Source organism: Juglans regia, chromosome 1 (genome assembly GCF_001411555.2).
Source record: "Juglans regia cultivar Chandler chromosome 1, Walnut 2.0, whole genome shotgun sequence".
In the NCBI taxonomy this organism is placed as follows: Eukaryota; Viridiplantae; Streptophyta; class Magnoliopsida; order Fagales; family Juglandaceae; genus Juglans; species Juglans regia.
The window spans coordinates 4,555,182-4,565,805 of record NC_049901.1 but is presented as its reverse complement, the minus strand read 5'-3'; the positions used below and the strand labels follow the sequence as shown (position 1 = coordinate 4,565,805).

Genomic DNA, 10,624 nt, shown 5'->3' with positions numbered 1-10,624 from the left:
CAATCAGTGGGAGAGGTTCTTGAGGTGGACACAGATAGCAGTGGGATCTGCTGGGGGAGTTTTCTAAGAATTAAAGTTATGATAGACATAACAAAGCCTTTGACGAGAGGAAGGTTTCTAACACTGGGGAAGTCAAAAATCTGGATCCCATTCAAGTTCGAAAGATTACCAAACTTCTGTTATCTTTGTGGGAAGATCAAACATGCTTTAGGAGGGTGTGACATGCGGAATAAAGGTAATGCTAGTGTGGAAGGTTTCAGCCAGCAGTATGGTCCATGGTTGAGGGCCAGCCTAAAAACATCCTATCCAGTGATTCCCCAAGCAAATAAGGAGTCTGAACCGGGTAAAGGATCAGTGCAACCTCAGAGTAAGGGAGATGGTGAAGAACAGCAAGGGAGAAGAAGGCCTGGGAGATTTGCAGAGAAGATAGGAGTAGGCATCGAGGAGGATATGCAGGCGGGAGATCAGGGTGGCAGAAGTGGTATGTTTGACTCTGACCTGTCAACAGGTAAAGAGAACAGTACCTATGGAAAGGGAGAGGCTAGTAAGACAGAGACTGGTATGGGGGGAAAGGTAGTTGATCTGACCAAAGAAAGGAAACAACCTCCTCACTTTAAGGAAAAGGTAGTAGAGGAGACTAGGAAGGAACACGTGCAATCATCTGTCATATTAGAGGGTTATGCTCATGATACCAATATAACTCTCACAAGGGTCAAGGGACAGACTAGTAAATGGAAGAGGAAGGCACGTGCTGGTACTGCTAGCATGGCTACTCAGCTTGGTTCGAACGAAATGGAGGTAGAGGAGTCGAGGAGAGCAAGGAAAAGGGAAGGACAAGAAGACATAGAAGGGGTGACAGCTAAAAGAAGTAAACAAAACTATGTCGAGGAGGAAGGAGACTGTGAATCCCAGGCAGTGGCTGCTATGCAGCACTGCCAAACATCATGAAACTATTATGCTGGAACTGCCGAGGGCTTGGGAACCCTCGGACAGTGCATGAGCTTCACTTTTTGGTGAAGGAAAGAGCCCCATCAGTTATCTTTCTATCAGAAACAAAGATAAACAGGAATAAAGTGGAGAAAGTGAGGAACAAATTAAGAATGGAGCAGAGTTTTGTGGTCGACAGCATAGGGAAGAGTGGAGGACTTGCAATGCTGTGGAAGTCTGAGGTAAATGCTCAATTACACAATTACTCACATAATCATATTTCTTTGACAATTACACCTGAGTTGGGGGGTCACCCCTGGAGACTATCTGGTTTCTATGGAAACCCTGCTACTGAAAAGAGGAAAGAAAGTTGGAACCTCCTTAGATTGCTCAAACCCGATCACTCAATGGCATGGCTGTGTATGGGAGATTTTAATGAAATATTGAGTAATGAGGAGAAGTGTGGTCTAGTTACCAAATCTTTCTATCAGATGGAAAGGTTCAGGTTAGCTCTAGATGACTGTGAACTAAGTGATCTTGGATTCTCAAGATCAAAGTATACCTGGAGTAACAACAGGGAAGAGAGAGGATTTACCAAAGAAAGATTGGATAGAGCTATGGGCAATGGATACTGGCCTTTACAGTTCAGAAACACAAAGGTCGCAGTTTTATCTGCATTAAATTCTGACCATGCACCTTTGTTGATCACCTGTGATAATGAGGAAGATGAGCTGAGTAGAAAGCCCAGGTTATTCAGGTTATTCATGTATGAAGCCTTTTGGTCCTCGAAACCAGAATGTAAAGATATAGTCAAGAGTTCATGGCAGGTTGCTAGTAGAGAGGAACATCCATTGAGGAAAATTCAATATGGATTAGTCAGATGCAAGCAAGCTTTGAAAAGCTGGTCAAAAGTCCTTAATAGCACACAAAGATTAATTATTAGACAGAAGAGTGAAATGGTTCAAGAGTTGCAGAGAATTAATCAAGGAGATTTTAATGAAACCATAAAGGTTCTTAGAGGGGAAATTAATCAAGTGTTAGCTGATGAGGAAGTTAAGTGGAGAAGAGCAACATTATCAGACAGATTTCCAATGGAAGAGGTGAGATTGTTAGCAACATTGCCGAAGTCAGTGAAACTTTTCAAAGACACTACCAGCAGCTATTTGAATCCTCAAACCCGATGGGTATCATGGAAATACTGGTGGATCTAGATCCTGTAATTACTCCTGAGATGAACTACCAATTACAAAAGACTTGCACTGCTGAAGAGGTAAAAGAAGCTTTATTTGAAATGGACCCTCAGAGTTCGCCAGGTCCTGATGGCTTCTCTGCTCGTTTTTTTCAGGATCATTGGGAGATAGTAGGAACAGGTGTGGTGGAGGCTATTAAGGAACTGTTTATTTCCAAAAAATGTCTACAAGAGATCAATAACACCTTCATTGTCCTAATACCAAAGAAGAAAAGGCCCTCTATTGTCACTGATTACAGACCAATAAGTCTTTGCAATGTGGTGTACAAAGTTTTTTTCAAAGTTTTAGCTAATAGAATCAAGCCTTACCTCTCCAAACTGATATCTCCTTCACAAAGTGCGTTTGTCCCAGGGAGGTTAATCTTTGATAATATCATAGTTGCTTATGAAACAATGCACTCGATGAAACATAGAATGAGGAACAAGAAGGAGGGGTACATGGCTTTGAAGCTGGACATGAGTAAAGCCTACGACAGATTAGAATGGCCTTTCTTGGAAGCAGTGTTGTTAAAGCTGGGTTTTGAGAAGGGGTGGACAGATTTGGTAATGCAATGTGTTTCTTCTGTCAAGTACTCAATATTATTCAATGGGGTCCCTCAACAGTTTTTCCTTCCAGCTAGGGTTTTAAGGCAAGGGGATCCTCTTTCCCCTTACCTTTTCATTTTGTGTACTAAAGTTCTTGGTGCTTTATTGGATACAGCTGAGAGGAAAGGTCATATATCAGGATTTCCTTTTGCTAGAGGTTCTTTGTTGATTAATCACCTCTTTTTTGCAGACGACAGTTTACTTTTTTGCAAAGCTAATGCTCTTGAGTGGAGCAGACTATCCAGCATCCTAAAGTCTTTTGAGGAAGCCTCAGGTCAAAGACTAAACCTCGAGAAGTCAGCTATATTTTTCAGCAAGAACACTCCAGCTGAGGCAAGACAGGTCATTCTCTCGACCTCTAAGATGGCTGAAGCAAAAGTATTTGAAAAGTATCTTGGTTTGCCATCATATGTGGGAAAAAATAAACTAGCCTCATTTAGACCTATTTTGGAATCCATAAGGAATCGGATACAGAACTGGAAGGTGAAGTTCATCTCATTTGCAGGTAAAGAAGTACTATTAAAATCAGTAGTTCAAGCCATTCCCACTTATTGCATGAGCATTTTTAAGCTCCCTAGAACCATACTCAATGCTATCCATAGACTTATGCAGCAATTTTGGTGGGGTAGCAGAGGCAATAAAACCAAGACACAGTGGCTTCCATGGAAATTACTGGGAAAGAGTAAGGCAGGAGGAGGGCTCGGGTATAGAGAGTTTGAGCATTTCAACCTAGCTCTACTTGGAAAGCAGGGTTGGAGGTTAATTCAACAACCCCAATCATTAGTGGCAAAGGTGTTGAAGGCCAAGTATCATTTTAGATCAGATTTCCTTCATGCAAAAATAGGCAGCAATGCCTCATTCCTTTGGAGAAGTTTTATGGAGGCAAGAGTTGTTTTGGAGGCAGGACTGATATGGAGGATTGGAAATGGGGAAGCAGTCAACATATGGAAAGACAAATGGGTTCCACAACCAAACACTTTCAAAGTGCAGACCCCCCCAAGTCAGAATATTGTTCACTGGCAAGTTAGCAACTTGATTGAAGATCAAACCAAATCCTGGAACCAGGAAGTACTGGAAAGCATATTCATCGAGGAAGACATCAACAATATATGCAAAATCCCCATCAGCAGCAGTGGCAGTCCAGACAAGCTAATTTGGAGGTGTAATAAAGATGGTGTTTTTACTGTTAAGAGTGCTTACCACTTACTGGGTACAATGTCACAAAATGCGCAAGTCAATCTTCTGCTCATACAAACCGAAAGGAGATATGGCCAAAAATATGGAAGCTACAGATCCCGAGTGCTGTTAGAATATTTTTATGGAGGGCTTCTCATGATTCCTTACCCACAAACTTAAATCTCAGCAAGAGGAAGATCAAGACTGTCTCGGTTTGCCCAATATGCAAGATGGAGTCAGAATCTGTCCTGCATGCTCTATGGTCGTGTCCATCAGTGCAAGATGTTTGGGCTGCTTGCTCGAGGAGGCTGCAAAAAATGAAGGTCAGTTTTACATCTTTTAAAGAAGTAGTGGAGTATGTCTTATCAAATTGTGAAGAAGAAGATGCAGAAGAGCTTGCATGTACAGCTTATAAGGTGTGGAAGAGAAGGAACACGTTTGTTTTTGAAGAAAAATTTGAGGATCCTTCAAGAGTAATTCTGTCTGCTTCAATTCTTTTTAAGGAGTTTAAGGAGGCAATTGATAGCAAGCTTACAGGAGTACATAGCAGTCCACTTGCCACAAACACCTGGAGACCTCCCCCTATGAATGTCTATAAGGCCAATTGGGATGCATCTGTAGATCGAGTCACAGCAGAGTGGGGATAGGTGTGATAGTCAAGAATTGGGAGGGTAGAGTAATAGCAACTCTAAGAGCTCCAAGAAAACTAATTCCCGACCCCAAACTTGCTGAATCCGTGGCAGCTCTTAGAGCAGTTCTGCTCTGTAAACATATAGGAATCTCGAAGTTAATCCTGGAAGGGGATGCATTGAGTGTGGTAAAGGATCTCAACAACGAGACTTTGGACTGGAGCTCAACAGGTTTGATCATACAAGATGTCAAAGAAGAACTTAAAAGTTTGTCTCTCGGGTCTGTGATTTTCATACCTAGACAGTCCAATTGTATTGCCCATTGTCTAGCTAAGGATGTACTAAAACTCTCTGAGGAGAGCATTTCAATGGAGGGAATCCCTCCTTGTATCCAACACATGTTTTAACTGAATGAAGAAAGGATGATTATTCCAAAAAAAAAAAATTGTGCTAGGAGACACCCCAACAGTCATTGTTGGGTGGCAACATAGCACTACTCTTTTTTTTATTTTTTTAAATGAAATGTGGAACAGTAATTGTTAAAGAAATGAGTAATGCTACATACAGTTATAGAATGTATAAATACCGTACAGTCGTTTTGAAAAAGGATAAAATTTATTATTAAAAAATTAATTTCTTTTCATGTAAGTCATATATTTATTTTATTTTTTTAAATAACTATATAGTACTTATATATTAATGACTATAAATATCATTTCTTTTCAGAAATAGATGATAAAAAAGCTCTAAAGGCTCCAAGGAGTCCAAGCTCCAATGCACAAAATGCTGGCCAACCCTTTTCACCAATACATCTGCTATTTACCTTTTTGTTGTGGGGGTAGGGAAACCATATAGTTGTCTCCAAACAATTGTTTCGATGGTACTATGATTTCCAAAGTGGGACCCACATTCCTAATTTAAACATCATATTTCGTGAGGAAGACAGAGCAAGCGGGCTTCACTTTTTCAATGGTTTTAAGAAAGACCGGGCCCATTATCTGAAAGCAAGCCCCAATAAGATTCTAGCTCTCTCCCCTTCTTCCCATAGTCTACTGAGTAGATTAGGGCTCACGTTTCAGATCAATATAATTTTAAATTAAACCTAATATTTAAATACTTAATCTTTAAATTATTAAACTCATCTTAACTCAAAATTTCTTTACACGTGAGACCCTCAACCTTTTTCAATTCAACGCTTATTTACACGCAAAACTTACAACCTTTTACAATTTCTCATAAATATATCTAAATTTATCTTAATATCGAAACACATTTAAACTCATCTTAAATGAGCTATACGAAACTCACTCAATCATCTCAACTCACTATTATTAATAAAAAACTCAACTCAACATGCAAATAGAGCATAATGTTACATTTGGATAATGAGGTAGTTTCATATATTTTGTGAATAGTAATAAAAAATAATAAAAACATAATGATAGATATTGAATAACAGTTAATAGTAACAAATAGGCAAAATAATAATAATAAAATAATAAATAGTAGTAAAATATTATGAAAACACTCTACTACACAAACTAGCCCTAATTTCTAATTTGTTTTTGTAAATCATCTCATCTTATTTAATTATTATAATTTTTTAATCCAAATAAAATATAAAAAAAATATTTTAGCCACAAATAAATTACACAAAAATAATATCACAAGCTGGTGTGACTTAATCTAGTTTATCAGATTATAAAATTACTTTTGTTGTAAAATAAACCTAAATGATCAAATGAAGTCACATCAGTTTGTGAGATCATTTTTATGTAATTACTTTGTGTATGTAGCAATAAAATAATTCAACTTTTTCAAATTTAAAATAAAAATATTAAAAAATTATAATCTAACAATATTTTATTCAACTCTCAATTTTTTTTTTTATCTCATCTATGTAACCAAACGAGATTTAAAACTTTCTATAGTTTTTTGTATAAATACTTTTTAATATTTATAATTTTAAGAGAGACACAAAATATAAATTTTACTATTACTAAATACGGCATGTAAATAATATGGACATAACATTTAATAGAATAAGATAGGAAGAGTGTTAAGTTTACATACAAATTTTATATAAAAAAAATTTACATACTGACTACACATATTTGGTTATAAAAATGTTGGAAATATTTTGAGAATCTTGAGAATATGTTGGAAATTTGTTATTGAGAAATGAGGTAGAAAATTTTCAATAAAAAATAATTTTTAAAATAATTTTTAAATTTGAGTTTGAGAAAGTGAATAAATAAAATCAAAATATTATTTAAATATAAAATTTTACTATTATTTTTTGTCTTGAGATTTTTTAAAATTGTATTAATTTTTTTATTTGAGTAATAATTAGACTAAAAGTTGAGAACTTGAAATAGCATTTTTATTTTTTTTTAGTTTTAAAAATGTTTAGTTTGATTTGGAAGAATTTTGAAAAATTCTAATAATACGTTAATAATCTTAAAAATTCTAATAAATCTTGAAAACATATGAAATTTCTAAAAAATTTGAAAAAATTTAATATAAAATGTTAGATATATTTTATAATAAAAAAATATTTATAATATGATAAACTACAATCAATATATAAATTTGTTGTGACTTGGATAGCAGCATTTATGGTGTTAGCGGCCAGCGTTTACCGCTTAGGGTACTGCTACTATAAATTTAGAGTTTTTTTTTTTTAAATATTTTTTAAGTAAAATTTTAGTATTTTTAGAAATTAAAGAAATTAAAAAATACAGATAATTTTATTAATAATTAATTCTTGAATTATTAAATAAAAAAAATTAAAATATTCGAACATAATTTGAACGATAATATTGAAAGAGGTAGTAAGTAGTATTTTTATCATCAATATATATTTTTATCTTCATTAATGCACACTTGTGATTCTCTCTCTGTTCTGATCCGTGCCACCGGTCAGTGCTTATCGTCTTGTCTCGATCTTCCCAAATCTCCTCCCCAACGCACTCTTCCCAATCGTCACGACGTCACAGATAAAGTTTTCGGTTTTTGGATTCGTGAATGCTCTGAGAGTCGGAGTCTGAACAAAGCAAAAATCAAAGCTAGGAATTCCTCCTCCCAAGTACCATGAGAGATCAAGACCCCGAATCCAGGGTTTTCTACGAGCTCTGCTCCATGATCATCCACCTCCTCACATCCCCTCCCCTAGTCCTTCCCCTTCCGACCCTACGTTCAGGCGGGCAGTTGGAGGCTTCGTCGTCCAGACAGGCCCCTACCTCGTCTCCCGCCGCTTTCGGCTCACTTTTTCTCGGGATTTCTGTGACTCTCATGCTCTTCGGATCGGTCACGTTCTTCATTGGCTTCATACTGATGCCTTTGGTCTTTGGGCTTGTCTTCCTCTTCTACTTCGCTGGGATCGTCTACAATTTATCTGAACTGGGCCGCTCCATTCTCTGCCCCGCCGCCTCAGACAAGAATGATTATGTCCCTAGTAAGAACCTCTACTTCATTTTTACCATATCTTTACTTCTTTCATCTTTTTTGTTTGTCATTTTTCTTTTTGTTTTGCTCGCTTATCAAACCAATCTAGTACAAAAGTTTAAAATTAACATCAACATTATCTCTCATTTAAGGTTTCTATTTTAGTCCTAGTGTAGATTATCTGTTTGTTCCGTTTAAAGCGTTTGTATTGATTTTATACGGATAACGGTTAGAGAGCCACCCTGTTAACTATTTTTCCGGGTGCTAATTGGACCAGCATGGAGCTATGAAAGTTGAGGCGTACAGCTTGTTGAAGCGTGGGAAAGCCAGAAACAAGAGAGCATTTTTGAGGTTAGCTAGATTGTGAACAAGATATTAGTAGGATAGTTTTTTTTTTTCTTTAGCAAAAAACAATGTATCGAAATGTTTATGCTGGCCCTGTCTATTAATGGATCGTACCGACTTGGCTGGGGAGTCCCATAGTTCTTGCAGTGCATTTCTCATGCCACTTAACTGCAGGGTTTTCGTTTTCGGCCTTTTGTAGTTGTACGTTTTGGTGTTATCATTCATAAAGAATCTCCACATGGAATCATATTAGTCACTGCAATTGCTAAGTATTCCTCTTTATCCTATTGCTCACGAGTTCATCAGGAATGACCTTTAAGAAATTCATTGACTGCCTAACAAGCTATGTGATACCCGATGCTTGATGAAAGGGTTTTTCAGTTTGTGATGGTTTTTGTTCTTTTCTGCAACTAGACGGTTGGAGCATGGCTTTTAATACTGTATTATTGTTTATAAGAAATGCCCAAGTAGACCAAGTTAGAATTCGGTCACGCGATTAAGATGTCAAGCATTCAGTTGTACGTTATGTGGTCTGGGTGGATGGGTACACGTTGTCTGCCATTGTTGTTAACACTAGGTGCGTTGTAGATGTTAAACCGTAGCATTCGTACGAGGGGCGTAGATTTAGGGTGGAGTTTAAATTTGTCTAGTTGGAAACATTCTTGTTAAAGAACCCAAATAAACACCTCAATTGGTTTTTTTGTGAATTGCAGTTGCTGGAAGTATTGTTGCTTGTTATTTGTGAACCTATAAAAAGGGTCTTCAAAGTTCAAAGTTGATGTTAGGGTGGGTTTTGGGGGTCTGAAGTAAAAATCGCACTGTGTGAATGATTTTGAATTGCGTCGCAGTCAATTTTTTCCAGTAGTATGGTTCCATTCTGCTAGAAATGCACGATTGAATGCCACAATTGCCCACATCTTTTACAGGAGAACAGGTAAGATTTGTAAAGTTGAAGTTTTTGGTTGGTTGATGCCATTCCTTTTAGATTCTCATAGAGAATTTGGTTACCATTGCTTCGTCTGATTGTGGGATCATGTTTGATTTATCACTACTAGAAAATTTGGCTAACTTTTCGAGACCATCTGAAATTTCCACGGTCATGCTCTCTCCGCCGTTGTGATGAATGGAATGATTAAATATGTAATACAACTTTTGCAAACCACCTTCTCCTCCTTTTTCTTCTTCTTGTGCTGATAAGACAGCAGCGCAGTTCTTGCTTGATTGCCTGACCAGCACTTACAAGATAATACAAAGTCGAGCTGCGGGATATTTTGATATAATAGGCAGAACCCAAAAAATATTTTCTCAAATTTCAAGCAAAGGCATGTAAGATATTTCAGAGATGGTGCTAAGGAGCCACACGAAGTACAACACCATTTCGTTCTAACTACCTTGCTGATGAACCGACTTTAGTTGAAAGATAAAAAAAAATGATACAAAATCAGGAGGAGAAACTAGAGGTGGGGTTACAGATGCATAAAATTATCCGGTGGTGATATGAACACCAATGGCAATGAGGAATATGGTGATGAGTCCGAAGTAGATGATGGTGTGGACCAATATGGATACTCCACTCGTCTGCATGTTTGCAAATTCCACCGCTCGGCTATTGCCTGGCAGCTGGAACAACAGCCCTGGCGTCAACAGCACAAACAGCACCACAGCTATCACCACTGGCCCCCAATCTGCCATCTCTTTTCGGTTGTCCCGAAGCCACTGGAAACGAAGCAAGTACCAATTGACTGAGCAGTGGGGGAGAGAGAGACCATTTATGTTATTGGGTTCGTAAATAAGAAAGAAAGCCACACGATGAGGACAAAGTGAGAAATTCAAAGACAGAGAAAGAGTCCAGAATTGGCAGATTGATTGACATTGGATTCGACGCAACACAACACTGACATCAATGTAATACAAACCCAGTAGTTCGGCTTCATCTGGCGTCTTTCCTCTCGATTGGACGGCTATGTCTTGCTAAATCAGGGAATAAGTTGATAATAAATATATTTTTCGACAATGCAACATATATTAGTAGTATTTTAGTACGGAGACTGGAGAGAACTCCAAGGCGATGGGCTTGCATATGGGATTTGGGCCGGGCTTTTTCCTAGGTTTTTGTTTGATACTTCAATCTGGGTTTAGCTTCCAAAGTCCAACATTACATCAGCCCAATTAGGGTTCCTAATTCTTGGCATCAGCTCACTTCAAAAACCTGTTTGAAGTTATGAACTCTGAAGAGTGGAAGACTTGTAGTTTAGGTCCGTATAAT

At 37.5% G+C, this 10,624-nt stretch overlaps 2 protein-coding genes across 2 annotated transcripts; one reads left to right on the top strand and one right to left on the bottom strand.

Annotated features, from left to right (window-relative positions):
* The first annotated feature begins 7,445 nt into the window (after nt 1–7,445).
* Nucleotides 7,446–8,643, top strand: LOC109015095. Its single transcript, XM_018997576.2, has 2 exons — nt 7,446–8,023; nt 8,291–8,643. The coding sequence occupies exons 1-2, from the start codon at nt 7,660–7,662 to the stop codon at nt 8,308–8,310; spliced, it is 384 nt and encodes a 127-aa protein (XP_018853121.1). The 5' UTR covers nt 7,446–7,659; the 3' UTR covers nt 8,311–8,643.
* Nucleotides 8,644–8,715: 72 nt separating this feature from the next.
* Nucleotides 8,716–10,311, bottom strand: LOC109015097. The gene has a single exon (XM_018997580.2). It carries the CDS (start codon nt 10,048–10,050, stop codon nt 9,841–9,843), a length of 210 nt encoding a protein of 69 aa, XP_018853125.1. The 5' UTR covers nt 10,051–10,311; the 3' UTR covers nt 8,716–9,840.
* Between the last annotated feature and the right edge of the window lie 313 nt (nt 10,312–10,624).

Excerpts from the sequence above, each read along its gene's own strand:
- LOC109015095 (XM_018997576.2), top strand. The coding sequence starts at position 7,660 with ATGAGAGATCAAGACCCCGAATCCAGGGTTTTCTACGAGCTCTGCTCC. Across the intron at positions 8,024-8,290 it reads CAAGAATGATTATGTCCCTA|CATGGAGCTATGAAAGTTGA; the intron begins GTAAGAACCTCT and ends TAATTGGACCAG.
- LOC109015097 (XM_018997580.2), bottom strand. The coding sequence starts at position 10,050 with ATGGCAGATTGGGGGCCAGTGGTGATAGCTGTGGTGCTGTTTGTGCTG.